Source organism: Grampus griseus (genome assembly GCF_964374135.1).
Source record: "Grampus griseus genome assembly, chromosome: 8".
Classification (NCBI taxonomy): Eukaryota; Metazoa; Chordata; class Mammalia; order Artiodactyla; family Delphinidae; genus Grampus; species Grampus griseus.
The window spans coordinates 55,429,338-55,451,362 of record NC_139002.1 but is presented as its reverse complement, the minus strand read 5'-3'; the positions used below and the strand labels follow the sequence as shown (position 1 = coordinate 55,451,362).

Genomic DNA, 22,025 nt, shown 5'->3' with positions numbered 1-22,025 from the left:
GATCTTGAACTTCCAGCCTCCAGAACCAAGAGACGATATATTTCTGCTGTTTTAACCCACCCAGTTTGTGGTACTTTGTTCCAGCGGCCCTAGCAAACTAACACACCACCCAAAAGGGCAACTTATTTTTCTGCTGCACATATCATGTTCCTATCCTTACCTTCTTTTTAAAATTATTTAATATTTATTTATAAATAAACAATATTTTTGTCCCAACCCTTGTAATACCTTTGTTCCTCTGTTCATGTGTCTCTTTCTTGACTCCCTGTTGGACTGTGAGCCCCTTGGAGGTGGGGCCTGTGTCATTCTCATTGTTGTATCTTCAGGACCCGGCAAAGAGCCTGGCCCACAGGAAACATTAGTAAATGTTTCCTGGAGATTTCTTGAAGGAGGTAACCCTGATGCTTACCCTTGAAGTGTGGTCCCTTTGGACAGGCAGAGCTACCAAAGGAAGGCATTCCAGCGAGGAGAATGGCATGAGGCAGGAAAATGCAGGGCAGGAATGAGTGAGCAGCTCACCGTTGGCTGGGGGCTAGGGCGTGGGACATGGGAAGGCACAGAGGCAGGGTGGGACCAGAGGGTGGGGAGAGGTGGGCGTCAGGATTTCAGGGTTTGGGAATGCATTTAATTGAGAATGCCGTGGGGGTGGTGAAGAACCATGGATAAGAGAGGGAACAACAGCGGGGCTCTGGGAACGGAGCTACAGAACAGACCGAAGACAGGGAGGCCACAGTCCAGGTGAGAGATGACAAAAACCTGAACCCTCAGGGGCCTGAGGATGAAGAGAAGATGAAAGACATTTAGGAGGAAGAAATGTGGGCCTGATGACTGATTTAGAGATATTTTCCCCTTTGAGGTGCCTACGTCCAAGATCCTCCTCCTTCTGAAGATGCCACACTGAGAATTTCCATGATGTCGGCAGTGACATATAAATCACCCCGCCCCCGGTGCCCTCTGTGACAACTGTCAGTCTTGGGGAGGGAGCAAAGGAATGAGCAGTCCCCACCTCAGGCTGCTGAGCTTTCTGGTCCACAATTCAAAATGTGGGGGAAGCGAGTCATTTTTCACCTTCTTTTTAATATCAATTTTTTCTTATCACTCATGACTAATGGTAAGTTAACTGTATAAAGAAAATCTGAATGTACAGTGGCATTAGATCTTATAAGGTGAAAATTGCATTCAATAAAAATAACCCTGGATAATCCCTTAAGTGGAAGGACCTGGGATATTAGAAATTCAGAAGACAAAGATTACTCTATATAATGACATTTTACTGTGACCTCTGTTTCTCTGGAGCATCAAAGACCGAGGTCTAGTTTGAAATGGGTGAAAGGGCAGAGTTTGGAGGTGGTGAGTAGGTAGATTAAATGCTTGCTGGGTATGAGCCCATTATATGGATAAATAAAAGAAGAAAATAAAAATCATCTGAAATCCTCCTCTTACTCTTAGTTTGTGGTGAATATCTCTTTCCAGTCTTTTTTTCCCCCCCCTAATTCACATTAAAAGCTATACTCAGTAGAGTATGAAGTGCCTCTTGATGTGGTGACCTGAGAAAGACACATCACCTCTGTGGTATTCCTGCCAAAAAGGCAGAACCTGACAGAGGAAACATCAGACAAACCCAAACTGAAAACCAGTCTATAAGATTATTGGCCCAGACTCATCAAAATGTCAATGTCATGAAACCCAATGAAAGACTAATTGTTTCAGACTAATGGAGATGAAAGAGACATGGCAACCAAATAGAATGCATGATCCTGGATTTCATCCTAGATCAGAGGGGGAAATTGCTATAAAGGACATTACTGGGGCATTTAGTGAAATTTGAATCTGACCTGAGGGTTAGATAGCGGTGTTATAGCAATATTAAATGTCCTGAATTTGATAACTGTACTGTAGTTATGTAAAAGAATGTCCTTTTTCTTAGGAAAAAAATGTTGAAATAGTTGGGGTAATGATGTATGCAGCTTATTCTCAAATAGTTCGGGGAAAATATGTATATAGAGAGATAGAAAATGACAAAGCAAAATGTTAACAATTGCTAACAGCTGGTGAAACTGAGTGAAGGATATTTGGAAGTTCAATTCTTCTGCAAGTTTGAATTTGTTTCAAAACTAAAAGGTAAAAAAAAAAGTCCAGTCCAATTAAAATTAAAACTTCAATCTCTGGGAAAAAATATTTGAAAAGACATATCTGACAAAAGACTATTATCCAAAATATACAAAGAACACTTAAAACTCAATAATAAGAAAACAAACTGCACAATTTATTAAATGTGCAAAATACCTGAATAGACAACTCACCAAAGAAGATATACCAACTGCATGAAAATCATATGTTATCAAGGAATTACAAGTTAAAACAACGAGATAATACTACAGACCTATTTGAATATCCAAAATCCAAAACGCTGACAACACCAAATGCTGGAGAGGATGTGGAGCAACAGGAACTCTCATTCATTGCTGGTGGGAATGCAAAATGGTACAGTCACTGTGGAAGAGAGTTTGACAGTTTCTTACAAAACTAAACATACTTTTACTATATGATCCATCAATTGCACTCCTTGGTATTTACCCAAATGAGCTGAAAATTTACGTCCACACAAAAACCTGCACACAGATGTTTATAGCAGCTTTATTCATAATTGCTAAAACTTGGAAGCAACCAAGATGTCCTTCAGTAGGTGAATAAACAAATAAACTATGTACATCCAGACAATGGAATACTATTCAGAGCTAAAGGGAAATGAGCTATCAAACCATGAAGACAGGGAGGAAGTTTAAATGCATATCAGTGAGTGAAAGAAGCCAATCTGAAATGGCTACATACTGTATGATTCCAATTATATGACATTCTGGAAAAGGCAAAACCATGGAGACAGTAAAAAGATCAGTAGTTGCCAGAGGCTGCAGGGAGAAGGAGATGAACAGGCAGAGCATGGAGGAGTTTTGGGGAAGTGACACTGTTCTGTATGATGTTATGATGGTGGACACCTGTCATTATACATTTGTCCAAACCCATAGAATGTCCAACACCAAGAGTGAACCCTAATGTAAACTATGGACTCTGGGTGATAATGATGTGTCAGTATAGGTTCATCAGTTATAACAAATGTACCGTTGTGGTGGCCATGTCAGTGGGGAGAGGTTGTGCCTTTTGGGGGACAGGGAATATGTGAGAACTCTCTGTACTCTCTGCTCAATTTTGCTGTGAACCTAAAACTGCTCGTTAAAAAGTCTGTGAAAACAAAACAAAATTTTAGTCTCCTACTACACTCCTATTAAATGGATTAAAAAGGACGACAACGATACCAAGTTGTTAGTGAAGATGAACAGCAACTGGAACTCTTATTCATGGCTGGCGGGAAGTGAAAACTGAACAGTCACTTTGGAAAACAGTTTGTCAGCATCTCTGGAAGTTAAACACACACTTGCCATGGGACCCAACACTCCCACTCCTGGGTATTTACCCAAGAGAAAGGAAAACTTATGCTCACCCAAAAACCTCTAGGTGAATGTTTATACCAGCTTTATTTATAATTCCAGCCCCAAACTGGAAACAACTCAAATGTTCTTCAGTAGGTGAATGGTTGGACAAAGTGTCATACATCCACTCAGCAGAATACTACTCAGTAATGGCAAGGAACCTTGATACTTTCAGCAACATGGATGACTCTCAGATGGGTTGTACTAAGTGAAAGAGCCGAGACTCAAAAGGCTACATACGGTGTGGTTTCATTTATATGGAAGAAGCAAAACTATGGCAGAAAACAGGTCAGTGATCGCTAGGGACGGGATGGAGGAAAGAGTTGACGACATTGGGGTGCAAGGGAACTTTCTGGGCTGATGGGAATGCTTTACATCGTGACTGTGCTGGTGGCTACCTAACTGTTATGAGTTTGTCAAAACTCATAGAACTGTACATTAAGGGTGAATTTTACCGTATGTAAATTATATCTCAATTACACAAAAAGACAAATGAACAGAATTTCTCAAAACTTCTCTCCTTCCCTACAGCTCCCAGACAGATACACTTCAGAAACACGTGATGGGAAAAGGAAGGTTTGAGGCAAACAATTTTGGGATTTTTGTGGAACCCCCTTTGTGGTCTCTGCCAGCTGGTCCCTGGGCTCGGGGCACATACCCCTGAGTGACCACCTGTCCCTGCCCTCTCCATTCCTGCTGAGGGGTTCTTCTATAGCGTCCCCTTGTCCTGGAGGGCAGACTTCTTGGGCAGGGATATTTTGCGATGACTCAGGCCCAGCTACCGTGCACTGTGTCCAGCTGGTCCCCTAAGAAACATTCCTCTCTTTTGTTGTCAAACTCTGGAAGCACAGGCTGCTCCCACAGCAGTCCCCACCCCCGGTTTGGGCTACCCCCAGGGGCAGCTCCCACCGTCCTCTCGTCTTCAGGCTTTTCCATCTGAGAGGTGGGCTCAGGCTCTGTGTCCTCTCAGCTCCAGGGAAGCCCCGGTGGCCAGGCTTGAGCCTTGTGCGATGAAGCACAGCACTTGGACAACTCCCTCCATGGCAAGTCTCAGTCCCTTTCCTCCTCTCCCAGGTCGGAGTGAGTCTGGAGGCAGGTGATGGGGTGATGATATCTTAATCTCTGCCTGAGTCCTGCTGGGTTGTGTCTGGTGCTGCTTCTTTTTTTTGTTGTTTTTTGCTGTACTCGGGCCTCTCACTGTTGTAGCCTCTCCCGTTGCGGAGCACAGGCTCCGGACACGCAGGCTCAGCGGCCATGGCTCACGGGCCCAGCCGCTCCGCGGCACGTGGGATCTTCCCGGACCGGGGCACGAACCTGTGTCCCCTGCATCGGCAGGCGGACTCTGAACCACTGTGCCACCAGGGAAGCCCTGGTGCTGCTTTTGAGGTTCTGGGGGACAGCAGCAATTCTGAGACAGGAAAGTCCCATTTAGCATACAATTACACATAACTAGCATGTTATTTTAACAAAACTGGGATCTTTCTTACACATGTTGTATAATCTGCTTTTCCACTTCACACTATGTTTTGAGCATCTTTTCATGTCAGTAAGCACACCTCTACATTCACACCCTTTTAAATGACTGATCAGTATTCCCTTGTATGGAGGTATTGTAATTTACTATACTGAACCCTGATTGTCGGCTGTTTCAGGTTGTTTCTAATTTTAGGTTATTATTAACAATGCTATGCTTCTCTATTTACATGCAGCTGATGGTGCTTTAGCTGCAGGGTCCTCACTTGCTCAGAACCTTTCCACATGCCCAGGAGAGCAGTCTGGCAATATTATATTCATGATTTTGTCTTCTTTTTGTAAGAAGGGACCTCTAAATTGTATGAGCTTCGGGCTCCACAAAAGCTGGATGTGCCCTTGGCTATGATAAACAAGCTCACAGTCGTTTTTCTTTGGCTACGTCTAGAAGTGTAGCCAGAATTGCTGGGTTGAAGCAAAAGCGCATTTTTAAGATTCCTGGAACATATTGCCAAGTAGCCCTCCAGAAACACTGATCTAATTTACACCCCATCCCTGCCCTGGCCAAGATACCCAAGCATGTGTTGATTTCTATGGGATTGTAGTTCCCTGTTACTGTGGCTTGGTTGTAGCTGCCTTTAGCATTTTCTCCCCAAAGCAGGGGTCTTGACCTGAGACCCATGAGACACAAGGGTAGAATTCCTGGGGCTGTGAACCTGGATGAGAAAAATTTACATCTTTCTTTTCATCATTAGCATTTAGTTGAAGTGTAATAGCTCTTTCCATCATGAATGTGGGCCACAAATCCCTGAAGCATTACTAGGACCTGTGACGTTAGCAGTTCCACTACCAACAGAAATCAGAGATGTTTTCATGTCTTGTTACAGCTGTTGAAGGTCTCTCAAAATATCGTTCATGCTCAACAGTGCTTCAAAATTACAGTAATTATTAGATCTGCAACTAGGTTTTGGTATTTAATGTGTTAATTAAAAAACATGTATTACCCAATTACCATTATTTTTTAATATTTTGAAAACTGCATTCAGTAGGATTGATTTCCTTTGTAATCATGCATTTTTGTTTTGTTTTATGAATTAAAAAACGTTATTCTGAAAAGGGGTCCACAGGCTCATCAGACTGCCAGAGGGTTCACGCACAATCAAGGTCAGAACACTTGCCGTGTGGGACTCTTGACTCGCATGTTCTTGAAACTTGTGCATGATACAAAAGGAAAGGAATTAAACTTTCATGACTGCTGCCTGGAGCCAGGCTCTGTGTCAGGTGCTGGGGTACAGAGGGGGCAGGATGGCCCCCTGCCCTTGAGGAGCTCACAGTCTAGGTGGGAGATGCAATTTCACAGCTCCTGCCACTCACTGTCCTGTGGGCTGGGGATTCAGGTTCTCAGCTTTTCCAGGATTTTAAGAAAATCATATGTCCATATTTATATATGGTCCCATATAAAACAACTCTTTCAATTTTTTAAATGTTGGCAACCAATCCAGATTTTTATAAACCACTGTGTGGGCCAAATAAAGCATGACTGAGGGCTAAATCTGGCCCACAGGCCACCAGTTTTCAACCTTTGCTCTAGGAGGAGAACAGAATTCCAGTTAAGGTGGAAAAAATTCATTCTGTGGAACAAAGCAGCAAGGATTGAGCCCCCATACACACCTCCACTCTGCTCCTGCAAACCAGAGAGAAAAGGAATTGGAGCCCTGGTCTTGGGAAGAGAAAACATGTGAGAAGGAGCTCTGTGGTGGGCAATGTAGGTGGGGCGGGATCCCTGCAACCTGGCTGCAGTCCAGGTGAGGAGAGGCCTGGCCGGAGGCAGATGATACTGTGGTGAGGGCATCAATGGAGCTATGGGAACAATGCGGTCAATTAGGTGATTGTATACCCAGAAAACGCAAGAGCCTCTAGCAGAGAAACAAAAACCAAAAACAAATGTAAAAACAAAACAAACAACAATTTAAAAAAAAAACCTATTTGAATTAAGACAATTGATAAGGTTATTGGCTATAAGATAAATATACAGGGGCTTCCCTTGTGGTGCAGTGGTTGAGAGTCTGTCTGCCGATGCAGGGGACGCGGGTTTGTGCCCCGGTCTGGGAAGATCCCACATGCCGTGGAGCGGCTGGGCCCGTGAGCCATGGCCGCTGAGCCTGCGTGTCCGGAGCCTGTGCTCCGCAACGGGAGAGGCCACGACAGTGAGAGGCCCGCGTACCGAAAAAAAAAAAAAAAGCAAGATGCAGGAAACCATATATTATATGATCCCATTTTTATAAAACAGTGATACATGCATAAGTTTATTTGCATATAATTTAAATGTATCTGTCAATGGTGACTTGATTATGGAGAAAATATACAGAAGGTTAGACAGGAGAACGCTAGTAAGCTACCTAGGGTGAAAGAATATGGTTGGTGCAAGCTGACATGGGTGGCTCAGGAATGGCAGAGAGAACAAAGCCCACGTCACCGCCCCACCCCAAATAAAGCAGGGGCCTTTGGAACTTGACTTTCTTACCCTGTAGCCTAGCCAGTCCCTCACCCCCACAATGCTTGACTCCTGGCACCCATCCCTTGGCCATCCCTCCCCACCACCCCTTATGGGTGGCCTTCCATATTTTTCTCCATGATTCTAGAATGGGACAGCCAAGGCACTGAGGGCAGGGGAAGGGCAGGGGAAGCCCAGGAGGGTCCCAGGGTAGGGGGACCTTTCAATGCATGAGAATGGACCTCAGGGTCTAAAGTGCAGCTCTTGCAAATTCATGGGAGTGAGGGGAAGAGGCTAGAAGGAATATTAATTCACTCACTCATCTTAAGTCCTCCTTCAGTCTCAGCTTACAGAGTCCATCCTCAGAGAGGACTTCTCTGAGTCTGCCCATTTCATTCTGTCTCCCTATTATTTTCTCTCATAATACTCATCAAAGTTTGCCATTTTGTCTTTATTCTTGTGTGTGTGTGTGTGTGTGTGTGCGCGCGCGCGCGCACGCGCGCACACGCACCTGCGCACAGTCATGTATTTAATGCCTATTCCCCTCCTCGCCAAATAAACAGCACCACCAGCACCACCAGAGGAGGGAGCTTGTATGTACAGCACAGTATGTCAGTTGAATTCAATAATTTCCTATTATCCTCTTTTTCATTGACTCACTCTTTTATTCATTTATTCCCTTATTCATTCCAGAAACGTGCTCTTGGCCAGTGACTTTTCCCCTGATCTGAGTCTTCCACTTTCTAGGGTGGCTTTCTGGGGGGAGGTGGGAGTGGGAACGTGACTGCATGATTCTGGGAATGCATCCACAACCTGGGAGAGCTGGGTGAGTCTGAAGCTCTCCAGGGAAGGAGGGAAGATTCCAAAAAGCTAGAGGGTCAGAGCGAAAGGTGCTGGAGGATCAGAGAGGACAGAGTTGGGAGTGACAGGGTGAAGGATGCACAAAGGGAGACTCTTCTTTGCCCCCACCCTCACATCTTCCCACTGCCCAGCTTTTGCTCTGGCAGTCTGCTCCGTCTGGAAGAGGCTCTCCCCATCTCCACATGCTGAAATGCTACCCTTCTCTGCAGGGCCAGCCCAGATGTCCTCGAGGTCTCCTCTGAATCCTCCAGCTGGAAGGGCCGCTCCCTGCTGCAAACAAACTCCCAGAACACAAAGTCTGGACCTCCCTCGTGGCGCTGACCACTTCCTGCTTGGGCTGTAGTGTGACCCCTCCCTCCGCCCAATAGGCAGAGGCTCTGCCTGCCTGTTCCCAGGGATCCCGCAGGGCCCAGGGCCCAGCGTCAAGCAGATGCTCAAGCCTAACATGTGAACAGCACTGCGTGTTTGGGGGGGGGGTGCAGTGATCATGACCCCATTTCACAGATGGGGAAATGGAGGCACAGACCAGGGGCACGACTTGCTCCCAAAGCAAAGCGGCAGCACAGCCTAGACTCAGCCCTGCATTTCTGGTCCCAGAGGCAGGGCTCTTTCCAGGGCAGCTTGGTGGGAGGTGGGAGTAGGGTGGGGTGGGGTGGGAGCTGGGTCCTGAGAACCAGCAGGCCAGAGAAATTTGGAGTTCGAATGGCCAAGTTCAGGGAAAGCACAGCTGGGGAGGAGCCAAGGTATTTATTATGCTTGGTTTCCAGCTCCAAACAGAGCTGATGGATGGAGCTGCTCCAGTTCCTATAAACAGCTCGGGCCTCCCTCCCCTCCACCCCTCCACGTTCTCAGCACCACAGCTCCAACTCATCCCAGTGAGAGTGGGGTGGGGGAGAGATGACCAAGGGAGGAGAAGGAGAAGAGAAGAGGGGTTGGGGGGAGAGAGGAGGAGGAAGAAGAGAAAGGGTCCTAGAGGCAAGAGGAACTGAGGGGAATGAGAGTGGTGAGAGAAGATTCCTGTTCCACTGGGCAGCCCACACCCTGCAGTCCCTCTGTGTCCTCTACGTTCCTGGGGTCTGTCTGAGAAGTTTATCACCCATTCTTGGTCTGAGGGCTGATGTTAATCCCCACAAGTGTTTAGGTCCTGGAGGGCAGGGCCATCCATTCAGGAAACCTTTCCTGAACTTGCTTCTGTGTTGGCTCGGGCCCAGGGGACACAGAAGGGTCTCTGGGTAAGACCTCCTTCCAGGAGCTCCCGGTCTGGTGGTGGATCAGGCAGACATCCCAGTGTTGTGGCCCCGGGCAGCCCAGGGCTGATGGCAGTTGGAGGAGGGAAGTCAGGGCAGTCTCCCCAGAGGAGGTGATGCAGGTAAGCATTGAAAAAGGAGGAGTTTGGCAGGGGGGTCAGGGTAGGTGAGACATTTCAAGTAGAAGAGGTGGGAGAGAGCCAGAATTGGGAGGGTCAGGAAGCAGTGCTGCCTAATGGTTAAGATTGCTGGCTCCAGAGAGGAGCAGGGCAAACCTGGGCTCAAGTCTCAGCCCTAGCACTTGACAGCTGTGGTATCTTGAGTCTCAGTTTCTCTAAAGTGAGGATGATAATAATAGAAATCTCTCCAAAGAGTGTTAGAATTATATACGACCGTGTACATCAAGTATTCAGCGCAGGGCCCACCTCGAAGTGCTCTGTCAGCTCTGAATAGGAGGTGGGAGGTGGCCAGAGAGAGATGAGGATGGAGGGCCGCAGGGACCCGGACTTGCAGGGCCTCTGAGCTGCTAAACAACAGGGGCACAGAAAGCAGACTCTGGATCCTGGATCCTGGGGGATTGTGCCAGCACAGGGAACTGACCGGGGGAGGCATCTGGTGGGCCAGGGATGCCGGCTTCCTCTCCTCCTACCCGGCCTGCGAGCCCGGCTCTTGCTGGGCCGGGTCCTCGTGGATTGAGTGAGCCAGGTGACCTGACACCACAGTCTGTCTGTGACAGGGGCTGTGCAAGGGCATCCTCTCGCCCTGGAACTTGCCAGATGCTCCGATGACCTAGTTGGCAGCTGTGTCCACGTTTGGCTGAAAACAGGAATTTCTGCCTTGCTGGGGTCTTGGTCAGGTGAGCAAAGTCCCCTGTTTGCCAGGAAAAGGGGTTAGGGGCCTGGTGGGCTCCCAGGTTCCCAGAGTCCTGGGTTGAGCTCAGCCCATGCTACTGCCCTCCTGCAGGCCTTCGGGCAGCACCTACTGTGTGCCAGGGCATTGCGTCACATACCCTCTCACCGCCTAGCCCCATCCATGAAATAGGCATTTCAGTTTTTCCTTTGGAGAGTAGGAGCTGGGAGCAGCAACTGGGAGCGAGAGGTCACAGCCAGGGAGGAAGCTGGGCTGGAGAAATCTCCAGGACGCTTGCGGATGGGGGAGGCGGAGCTGGAGCCTGTGGGAGAGGAGGTGGAGAAGAGAAGGTTGGCATCTGCAAAGGGGGTGATGTCTGGGTGTCAGGCAGCTGAGAACGGGAGGCGGGGCCACATGAAGACAAGCACAAGGGGCTGCAAAGTGGGAGACCAGGGGGACCACTCCCTGCCCTCTAGACTCTACCTCAGCCCGTTGCCTGACTCCCACCCCCACCCCAGGTGAGGTGGCTCTTGTCCCCTTCCCCAGAGCCCACAGCCCACACCCTCACCCTCCAACCCCCTTCTGGGAACCACGCATGCTCTTCTTCTGGCCCCTCTTGGTTCTTCCAAGTTCAACCTTGAACTGCAGCCTGGCCGCTCACTCTCAATCCTCCAGCCCCTGGGAGACCTTTAACTCTCTAGCTGGGGAGGCCTCTGGTGTCAGGGTACCGGGGCTGGACGCTCAGGAGAGGCTGGGGCTGGAGACAGAGATGTGGGCATTGTCAGAGCGATGGGGTGGCTACGTCAGTGAGGGCGATGGCATTCCTGAGAGAAGCGTCCTGCTGATCGCCATTCTGATGATGAGCGTGGAGCAGAGCCTGAGAGGAAGGCACCTGGGGTCCTAGATGTCGGAAGAGTGTGCCGAGGGGGAGGTGTGGGTGATGGGGGGATAGAGGTGAGGGGCCCCGCAGCTTGGTGACCTCAGCTGGGGGGGAAGGGGGACAGCTGGAGGCGGCCTGGGATGGGTTGGGATGGAGGGGAGGGAGAGGAAGCTACTTTCCCTAGAAGTTTACCCATGAAGGAGGGAAGGAAAGGGGAAAGTGGCTTAAGGGTCTCCTTACTGTTTGTAAGATGGGCAAGACTTGAGCACAGCTGAAGTCTGAGAGGAAGAAGCAAACAGAGAGGAAAGGCTGAACGAGAGGAAAGAGAGAAAATGGAGCTGCAGAGGAGGGAAAGGCGCTCAGCGGCTCCTGCTGGAAGTCACTTTTCTCAGTGGTGGGTGGGGAGTGGGGTTTGCTGAGCGTGAGGGGACAGAGGTGTGGCAGGGACACGATGGGGGCTGAGGCACCCAGGTCCAGGATGGTGGTGACCCAGAGCCTCCGTCTCCCACCCAGCGGGCCTCAGCCTGTCTCCCCAGGGGTTTCCCATGAGGCTTCAACGGCTGGAAGGGAAGTAGAGGAGGGCAGGGTTCAAGTGGACGCAATGATTACCCGCAGCAAGGAGGAGGCCGGCAGGCTGCACTGTTTCTCCAAAATCCGTTTTTAATACATTCACGTGGGTTACACAAAGAGCTGGCCCCGAGGCCTGGGTTGTAGCCTGGGTCCTGGGGAGTGAGAGCAGCATTGTGTAGTGTTCTCAAAGATCAGGCATGCAGGGGCACACACCTTGCCCTCCAGGCCTGAGGAAGAGTGTTTGTGTGCAGTGAGCACCTGTGGTCATGATCCCAAACAGAAATGGACCCGCCGGCTGCCCCACTTGCCACCAGGGCCCCGGGCTGGGGCCAAGCCACCAGGCTCTAGCCCCGGCTCTGCCGTTGACTCCCTGAGTCCTCAACCTGCTCTGGGCCTCAGTTTTCTCATCTGTAAAATGGGGTGGAGAGAGGGGCATTTTCATCATCTCACACTTTACCGAGCACCATCGTGAGCCTGAGTGCGGGCCAAGCACAGGTAAGAGGGTGAAGACAATGACACAGGGTCCCGGGATTAATCCCAGGGCTTCCTTTCTTCCCAGACGGCCCACGATTTCATGGGTATGAGAAACAGGGGGTTATATCTGGATGGGATTTTTTTTTTTTTTTTTTTTTTGCAGTACGCGGACCTCTCACTGCTATGGCCTCTCCCTTTGCAGAGCACAGGCTCCAGACGCACAGGCTCAGCGGCCATGGCCCACGGGCCCAGCCGCTCCGCAGCATGTGGGATCTTCCCAGACCGGGGCACGAACCCGCGTCCCCTGCATCGGCAGGCGGACTCTCAACCCCTGCGCCACCAGGGAAGCCCCTGGATGGGATTTTTCTATCCATTTTTCTAGGGGAAAAAAAAGTCCCTGCATGATGAGGACTAGTAAGCGAGTTTGGAGCCAGCATCACCTTGTGATGTGACAGCTGAGAGAGAAGGAAACCATTCAGGTCTAACCACCAAGCCCCGCCCCCCACCCCCTCAATGAGGTCTGAATCCACCTTGTTTCACAGGCGCTGCCACTGACCTGTGCAGCTCTGAGCAAGTCCCATTCTCTTCCTCAGTCTTAGCCTCCGTACCTGTGCAACAGGGAGGTTGGACTCAATGGTTTCAAAGTCCAGGCTATGCTCAAAGGAGGGAGAGGGAAGGAGGGCACGCAAGAGCAAGAAGAGAAAAAGGAGAGCCCGCCTAGTCTGCAAATGAGGGAAGAAGGGAAAATGAGGCACAGAAGGAGGAGAGGGCCGGCGGCTGCCCATCTTCCCTCTGCCCGCCTGGGAGAGAGGAGGGAGAGGAGCGGGTGGGTGTGCACGGCACAGGACGCTCCCGGGCCTTGTTCCTGTCCGCCTAACAGCCTGCAGCCCCTGCAGTGGCCAAGCTCAGGCTCTGGACTCAGGAGGATGTGAGTCTGGAGCTCAGTTCCGGCATTTCTTAGCTGGAGGTCCCTGGAGGGAGACTTTTGGGGCCTCTTGTAAAATGGGATAAAATATGAACCTCAGAGGGTTGTCATAAAGAGGCACATGCAGGCTTGGGTTTGTCACCACTGCCAAGTGCGGTGCCGAACGGAACCAGACACCTAAGGTTCTCACTCCTGGCTCAGCAGCCAGGGTGAGGCTGGGATGGAGCAGGGCGGCCTGGGCAGGGAGTAGCGGGGCTAGGGCAGTGTCTTGGCCGGTGTGTGCAACACGAGAGTGCCAGGTAGGGAAAGAGCCTGCCCGGAGCAGGAAACGGAATGGTCCAGCACTGGGCTGGAGCCCAGGGAGAGCGCCTCTTAACCAGGCCCTGCTGCAGCTGCCGCAGCCCGCCGAACAGCACTGGATCCAAGCCTTAGGGGGCTCCAGCTCTCTTCCGGTCACAAGCTTTTTATGTTCCAGAGAAGCTGGAAGTCATTATCAGAAGATGTGACGAACGGTCTGCTTGGACACCTCTCAGACAAATCCTCCTGGTCGGCATTGCCTCTCTCTTACCCTGGCCCAGCAGGGCCATCCACACTCAGCCAGCTGGGGCTGCAGAGCTTTGGGGCCCTGGCTTCCACGCTCTGTGTGGTCACCGCAACCACCTCCCCACCCAGACTGGGCGATGCTGAGGGCAGGGATGTGTCTCATTCCCTGGCGTCCCCCGTGCCCAGGGCAGGGTGTGGCACAAAACAGACGCCTGGTGAAGATGTGTTGATCCGATGGGTTAACCTTACACTCTGTCACTCCTGCAAGCTGCCCATCTTCCAGCTTCCACAGCTGGACCACACGTGCGCCCTGTGAAGTGAGTCACCTACTGATGCAGCAGGATACAGGGACAGGAGCCCTGGGCTGGGACTGAGAGACCAGGGTTCTTGGATCCTGGCTCACTGGGTAATCTTGGGTCAGTCCCCACCCTTCTCCGTGCCTCTGGCTCCCCCACTGACCTGGCAGGGTCCCCCGACAGAGCTGGTCTGTAGCCCGCAGCCTCTCTAGGCTTTGTACTGCTGGTTGAACTTCTGCCGGCGGACACAGCAGCAGGCGGCCAGCGTGGTGAGAAGGATGGCACACACCAGGGCGAAGGTGAGGATGATGATGAGGTTGACGTTCTTGAGCCCCCCCTTCTCACAGTCCTCAGGACGCACGTGACTCAGGGACACCTCTTCCTGGGAGCCGAAGCGGCAGATCAGGTCCTGGGTGGCGTCCACGTCCACACGGCCCTGGTGCAGCTGGGCCGCCAGCCAGCCGTTGCCGCAGCAGCTGAGGGGGTTCCCCTGCAGGTAGAGGCGCCGCAGGCTGGTCTCCAGGCCGCCCATGGCGCTGCCCGGCAGGAGGCTGAAGCTGTTGTTCCTTAGGTCCAGCACCTCCAAGGACACGGCCTGCGTCCAGGTAGGCAGGCGGCTCAGGCGGTTCTCTGCCAGATTGAGCCGCTTGAGGCAGCTGAAGCAGGGCAGGTCCACCTGCAGGACGGCCAGCCCGTTGCCCTGCAAGGCCAGCACCTCCAGGGAGCCCTCCAGGCCCGCCAAGGCCCCTGTGGCCACATCCAGCCCAGGGTTGGCGGAGAGGTCCAGCTCGGTCAGCGGAGTGTGGAGGAAGGCACCTGCCCGGAGCGTCTCCATCTCATTGTCCGCCAGGTTCAGGACGCGGAGGGAGGAGACGCCAGAGAAGGCCACACAGCCCACGGGTCCAGGCTCACCTGGGCCCCCGCAGGGGCTGACCCGGTTCCCCTGCAGGTTGAGCCTCTGCAGGCTGGCCAGGCCAGCGAAGGTGTACGGGGGCAGGTCCCGCAGGGCGTTGTCCTGTAGGAGCAGCGTCTGCAGAGACCCCAGGGCCCTGGCACCCAGCTCCAGCGTCTCCAGCGCATTGTGGCTCATGTCCAGGAGTGCGAGGCAAGGCAAGGAGCCCACGCGCGGGGCCTCAAAGGCCCGCAAGCAGTTCCGGCTGAGGTTCAGGAAGCGCAGGGAAGTCAGGTGCTCAAGAAAGCCCTCGGGGACGAGCTCAATCTCATTGTAGCTCAGATCCAGATTCAAGAGCTGAGAGAGGGGCTGGGTGCTGGCGTTGCGGCCGGGGTTAGAGAAGGGCAAGGCGGACCAGCCCTCGGAAGGCGCGTGAAGGCCCTCGCCGCCCTGGGGCGGCCCCGCAGGGAGGCGGATGAGGTTGTTAGACACGTTCAGGTAGATGAGTCTCGGAAGTGCGGCCAGGTCGGGGAAGTGGAGCAGTTTGTTCTCCCGCAGGTCAAGCCAGGCGAGCTGATACTGGGCCCGGGGCTCCGGGGCCGTCTGAAAGGCCTCAATACTGTTGCAGCTCAGGTCTAGGACCCGCAGCTGCTGGAGGCTGAAGTCGGAGATGCAGGTGAGGGAGTTCCTGGAGAGGTTGAGGTGTGCCAGGTGGGGCAGGGCCTCGAAGGCTCCGTCCTCGATGTCCATCAGCACGTTGCTGTGAAGGTCCAGCCGCTCGAGCGCGGGCGTGCCCCAGAAGGTGTGGCGGCCCAGGCGCGTCAGGCTGTTCTCCGCCAGCGAGAGGCTGCGCAGGGCGGGTGCCTCCGCCAGCAGCCGCTCCGCCAGGCCACTGTACAGGCTGTTGCCAGACAGGTCCAGGGACGTCAGGTGTGGCAGGGGACCCAGACCCCCAGTGCTCAGCGCCGTGCCCACCGCCAGGCGGTTGTGGGCCAGGTTGAGGTGCTCCAGGTGGGGCAGGGCCTGGAAGACCCCTGGCTGGAGGAAGCTAATCTCGTTGGCGCTCAGGTCCAGGTGAAGAAGCGCTGTGTAGAAGCCCAGGGGCGAGGCCAGGATGCTCCGCAGCTGGTTCCCAGACAGGTCGAGGACCTCAATGTCCCGTGGGAGCACCGAGGGGACCTGGAGTAGGCCAAGGCCCCGGCACAAGACTTCCTTGTCCACCTGGGGAGGCGGAGGGCAGGGAGAGCAGTGGGCATTAGTGGGTGCTGTAGGAGGGGCAACCAGACACGTGCCTCTAGGAAGTATGACTGGAGCCGCCACCAGGCCTGGCCAGGCCTCTCCTCTGTCCTCCCAGCGTGCTCGCCGTCCTCCCCCCCAGCCTAATCACCCCATGTCTGCATTACCCCTACTCTGCTCCCTGTCTCCGGTACCCAGTACGGTGGTGCTGGCATCAGGGAGGGACTCAAGGAAGCTTTGATTGGTAGACAGACAGAGAGATGATAGACAGATAGAAGGACAAATGCACTAACAAAATACTCTATACTGATTATTATCCCATTTTAGAGGACACTAAGCCATGTGTCACCGAGAGTGCCCCAGAGCCAGTGAGGAGTGGGGCCAGCTGGGACCCAGGCCTCCTGGTTCCACATCCCAGTTTCTTTCCATGGACCCAGAGAGTTAAACTTACCCAGCTGATGTTCTACTAGAAACCACTTTGGGAGAAATGTTTCCAAAAGGGGAAAATGCTATTTGCACTCCTGTCATCGGTGTTAATTTTGGTCTCTCACCCTCAGATCTCATTCAAGCCCTCACTCCACGGGGCAGAGCTCTGGTCCCAGAGCCTGACTTCCTTGCTGACACTCACCAGATGACCTCGTTCTGCTGCTGCCCCCACCCCCACCAGTGCCTTCACTTTGCATGGTCCAGTCCAGATGGGCCCCTGGAGATGGGGTAGGGGGCAGGAAAAGATGACCAGAGTCTCAACCCACATTCTTTGATGACAAGACTGATTTTGCTGTGTCTCATTACCACTCTGGTTTCTTATCCAGAATGTAACTCATCCTTCCCCAGCACCCATTCAGCATTTCATATTTTATTTCGCATTTTCAGACCCCTGGTCTCACTGGATCTTCACAATAGCTTGCCCGTCAAATCTGATCACCCCTCTTTAAGAAACCCAAGGTTAGAGAGGGGAAGGGAGGCCCCAGAATCATCCGGCTGGTGAGGAAGAGAGCTGGCTTTTGAACCCCAGTCTCTTAACAACCAAAGACCCCACTTTTGTCCCTCCATCACATGTGCCTTCAGGGGTCAGAAATCTTTCCATGGAAATGCAATGTCCCTCTGTCTTTTCCCACACACCAGGAACCCTAGCCTTTCCCAGCGAAGGCTCCGGCTTCCATAACCACCAAGCTCAGGCCCACTCCGCCCTGGCCTCTCTGTCTCCACTGACCCCTTTCCGCCAGCCAAATGCATGGCAACTGTTCAAAAACTCCACTCTGACTGTGCTGCCCTCGACTTAAACCCCTTCCGGGCAAAGTCCAGCACCCTCAGCAGAGTTCAAGGCTGTCTGTGGCCCCTGCTGACCTGTCCCCTCTCCTCCCAACCCACTCCAGCCCAGCCCACACCTGCCCACTGCCCACTGTGCCCTCCCACACCCACCTCTGGGCCTCCTCCTTGCTGTTCCCTGTGCTGGTTATGTTCTTCCCAACCAGATCAGCATGGTGAACTCTGTGTGCTGAGCTCCAAGGTCTCCTCCACCTGGAAGCCTTCCCTGACTGCCGGGCAGGTCGGGGCCTCCTCTGGGCTCTCACAGCCCCTGTGCTTCCTCTCTCATAGCTTTGGCCCCCTGAATTGTGACTGTTTGTGTGCAGACCTGCTAGACAGTAAGTTCAGGGCAAACAGGGTTTGACTGAGTGACTACTGTGGACCTGGGCCATAGAAAGTGCTCAGTATATCTTTCAGTGAATGAAAGAGTCACAGACATCATCAGCTTAGTAAAAGTCTGAGGGATTGACTGAATCACCTTTTTGAAAGGAAAAGAAAAGAGATGATGAATATATTCAGACTAGAGTCAAAGACCGTCAGAGCAAAAAGGGTCCAGCCCACCCACTGCCCAGATGGGGAGACTGAGCCTAAAGATGGCAGTGACCTACACGAGGTCACAGCAAGTCAGTGGCTGAGCCGACAGGGCAGGAACACCAGCCTGGGTGTTCCCCAGCTGGCCCAGCTCTCAGCTTCCTCCCAAGAGCTCCAAGGTGAAGCGGGGGGCGGGTGGGGGGAGAGGAACGGACTGCCCTCCATCAGGCAGTGCGACTCTTCCAGCTCCATGCGGCTTCCGACTCCACGGTACTGCCCTACTCAGAGGCCCGAGGACACCCCTGCAGTTGGGCACCCATGCAAACTGGAATCCCACCCCGGCCACCCTGCCAGACCTGCTTGGCTCCGTGCCCCATCCTCCCTCACAACCGCCTCTGCCAGCTGGGGCCACTGGGCACAGCCTGCCTATCCGTATCCTCAGCTCCGCAAACCATCCTGATTAAAGAAGAAACAGCAAAATGAACACAAACACAGTGTGTGTTGGGGGATGGGGCTTAACCCACCTGCAAGCCCACACCCCGTTTCACCCCAGAGGCAATACTCAAAGGCTCCTTGGGGTACCAGCTCCTGAGAGCTGAGGCGGGACTCAAAGCTAGCCAAGTCCAGCACCTAATCCTGCTTTCTGCCCAGTGCCCAGGACCCCTGTCACAGAGGCCCAGAGGGACTGCTACAAGGCACAAGGCAGGGCTGCCCAGCTCTCCAGTCCAGTCTAGGAAGGAGCTTGAAGGCGTGGGCAGCTCTCAGAACCCCATTTGTCGGGTACCCACCGCTCCCTGAGCTCCAAGCTGAGTGACTTATTTGGAGAGGGGTCTTGGGGACATCAGCCCTTAATCAAGTTCAGAGCTTCCCCGATGACCCCCTGTCTACTCTCTGGTATGCCAGGACTCCGCTGTCCAGCTCTTTTTTTTTTTTTAGAGGGAAGAGGGTGTCACTCATCACCATTTTACCACCTGCACATAGAAGGGAAGCAGGGTAGGGAGAGTTACCCGGCAGTGGGCAGCATGAGCTCGGGAGAGATGGGTTCGAATCTTGGCTCTGTTACCTCCTATCAGTATGACCTTGTGGGTCACATCTCTTCTCCCAGCCTTGGCTTCCTCGGCTGAAAAGAAGAGTTTTCTCTCATAAAATGAGAGAAAGCCCTTAGCGTGGAGCAGGCCCCTTGTTAGCCCTCGGCACGTGGCAATTCGTTTTTACTATTTTAAAAAGCATCAAAACCGCTTCCACGGGAGTTCAGAAATTGCTTTCCTGCCTGTTACCTCATTTGCCCCAAATCCAAAGCCCACCCAGTCCCCCTCTGCCTGTTGGGTGGCCCAGACCCTTTATCTCTCTGAGTCTACTGCCCCAGGTGGATGTGGGGCTGCATTTGGTGACGTCTGAGGCCTTCTCTGCCTGTTATTCTGGGTGCTGGGAATCCCAGAAGGGCTCCAAGGAGTAAGAAGTGAGGTGGCAACAGCAGGACACTGCAAACCCCAGGGAAGGGGTGCAGGGCCCTGGCTGCCATCTCATCCAGCCTCCAAGAGCAGCTGTCCATCTTGTGCCGTAAGCTTCCAGTCTCAGGGCCAGGTGGGGCCCCTGGAGGGCCAGTCCCTTCCCCAGCACAAGCTCTGGTCTTGACTTCAATGATTGCCCAGCCTTACGAGTGGACCTAGAGGGTTCCTTTTCTCTGTACCCCACAGGGTCACAGTAACCTCAGGGCTAGTCTCCCTGACTCCTGGCAGGAAAATGGAACAAAGTGAATCAAACCTGGTCGCTGCCCTTGAGAAGCTCTTGGTCTGGTAGCTGAGACAGGTGTGGACCATTCAGCAACTTACCCTATGCACTCAATATTGAGATGGAAGGAAGCTTAGGGCTGTGGGGGCCCCAAAAGGGATCAAACAGAACCAGGTCGGCCTGGAAGGGGTCAGGGGAAGCTTCCTGGAGAAGGCAGCATTTGACTCCGGCACTAATAAGTGAGAGGCATCACGGCAGAGATGTGGCAGATGGGCTCGAGTTAAGGAGCCCAGTTAGGAAAGGGGATTCGTCCCCCGAAGGGGCCTAGTACAGAAGAGCCTTTCCCAGATGCCCACTCTAAATTCCCCACACATATACCTATGCCTTGTCAGCCAGCTAGACCCACTGCCCTTTGGGGGCAGCTTGAAGGGATAGAGTCCAATATTGGCCCTAGTTGAATGACCTTGGACAAGTTACCCAACTTCTCCAAGCCTCAGTTTCCAACTCTATAAAATTGGAGTAATGGTACTTACCCAGCAGGATTAACAGTAAACAAGGCATTTAAGCATTCTAGTAGGTACTCATTAAATGCAAGGTTTAAAGGCATTAAATGCATTCCCCTTCCTTTTCTGACCCCTCTAGCCTCTGGCTTCTGGGGCTGGGGCAGTAGGACACCCCCGGGCAGGGGGTAGGGGGAGACAGGGAGTTCTCCCTGCCAAGGCAGAGCTTCTTACCTTCTTACAGGGCACCTTGTCTCGGTGTTGGGAGGTAGCCAGGCCCAGGGTCAGCACGGCCAGAAGCAGCAGGATCCGGTGGCTCATGGCTCTGCACAGGGCAGGAGGAAAGGGGAAGGCTGTAAGACCACAGGCTCCTTCCCACCGCTCCTTCCTGTCTGTACCTGCCCTCAGGGAACCCCAGACCGCAGCTGTAGCTGGACCAAAGGTGCTCTGAATGGGGCACCTTGTGAAGGAGATGGGAAAAAGGGCTGCAGCCCATCACAAAGGGCCTTCAGTGCCAGGCCAAGGAGCTAGGCCATTACCCTGGACAAGAGTATTTAAGCAGTGGGTGACATGGTCAGATTTGGGTTTCAAAAGACCCTACCTGGAAGACAGCCTGGAGGAGGTGAGCAGGAGGGAGAGGGACCCTAAGGGCTGCCCTGGCCAAGCTCAGGGCTGGGGTGGGGTGAGGTGGGGAGCTAGGCCTCTGACTCCAGTTCCACCCAGGCCACAAGCAGGTCCCCCCATCCTAGCTCTTCAAGCCCCAAACGGAATTCCTCAATCCCCCCACCCGCAGACCTTTATTTTGCCCTTTCTCTTTTGATTTTCTGGTTGTCGAGTCCCTGCCATTGTTTGAAGGTTGGGCCTGGAGCCTTGACAGGAAGCCCCGCCAGGAGGCCTGCCCTGCCCCCAGCACTGCGGGCTGTGGACTTCCCCAGGAACAGGCTGCCAGGCCCTTAACTTTCACTGAAGCCACCGCCCACGCAGTGGGACACCCAGGCATGCTGGGCCAGCCCTTCTCTCCATGAGCAGCGGGGCTGAGGTTGAGGGGGACCACAAAGCCCTCAGGAGGGTCACATCCCAGTGCTGCTAGGGGCTCATTCACTGAGAACCTGGGCCAAGTGCTAGGAATACACAGCTCAATCCATCAATTTCATTCATTCATTCATTCATTCACTCACACCTTTACTGAATGCCTCCTCTTGTCTGGTTCTGTCCTGGGAACTGGGGACACAAATAAAGGCACAGAAGAGACCATAATACATACAAAACATTAACAAGGAGAGACACATAACGCCCTCCAAGAGCACTGGACCCAGTCACCCACACCAGACTGCTCCCTCTGTCTCCTCCACTGACCTGCTCTGTGACTTTGTACAAGTCACTTCACCTCTCTGAGCCTCAGTTTCCTCTTCTGAGGCTAATGCCAACCTTGAAGTTTTGTTAAAGATCAAATGAGACATATTCTATGCCACTTACAGAGCCCTCATTATGCACCAGGCACTCTTCTTGACACTTCACATGTATGAACTCATTTAATCTTTCCAATAATTCAACGACTTGGTTCCATGATCACCATGCTTACTGTGCATGCAGGAAAACTGAGGCTCAGAGAAATTAAGCAACATGCCCAAGGTCACACAGCTAACAAGGGGCAGGCCCAGGAAGTCGGGCTCCTGGGTCTGTGCCCTTAACCTCTACACTCTAAGGTCTCCTGCAGGTAATCAATAAAT

The 22,025-nt window shown here is 52.8% G+C and overlaps 1 protein-coding gene across 1 annotated transcript; it reads right to left on the bottom strand.

Moving 5' to 3' along the window:
• Nucleotides 1-2,341: 2,341 nt before the first annotated feature.
• Nucleotides 2,342-21,634, bottom strand: LRRC32 (leucine rich repeat containing 32). Its single transcript, XM_082659551.1, has 4 exons — nt 21,476-21,634; nt 20,530-20,620; nt 14,261-16,210; nt 2,342-2,465 (listed from the first exon to the last, which is right to left on the bottom strand). The coding sequence occupies exons 2-3, from the start codon at nt 20,614-20,616 to the stop codon at nt 14,306-14,308; spliced, it is 1,992 nt and encodes a 663-aa protein (XP_082515677.1). The 5' UTR covers nt 20,617-20,620; nt 21,476-21,634; the 3' UTR covers nt 2,342-2,465; nt 14,261-14,305.
• Between the last annotated feature and the right edge of the window lie 391 nt (nt 21,635-22,025).

What these genes read in the sequence shown, in the direction of transcription:
- LRRC32 (XM_082659551.1), bottom strand. Translation starts at nt 20,616, where the DNA reads ATGAGCCACCGGATCCTGCTGCTTCTGGCCGTGCTGACCCTGGGCCTG. An exon ending in ACAAGGTGCCCTGTAAGAAG is followed by an intron (nt 16,211 to 20,529) that starts GTAAGAAGCTCT and finishes CCGCCTCCCCAG; the next exon opens with GTGGACAAGGAAGTCTTGTG.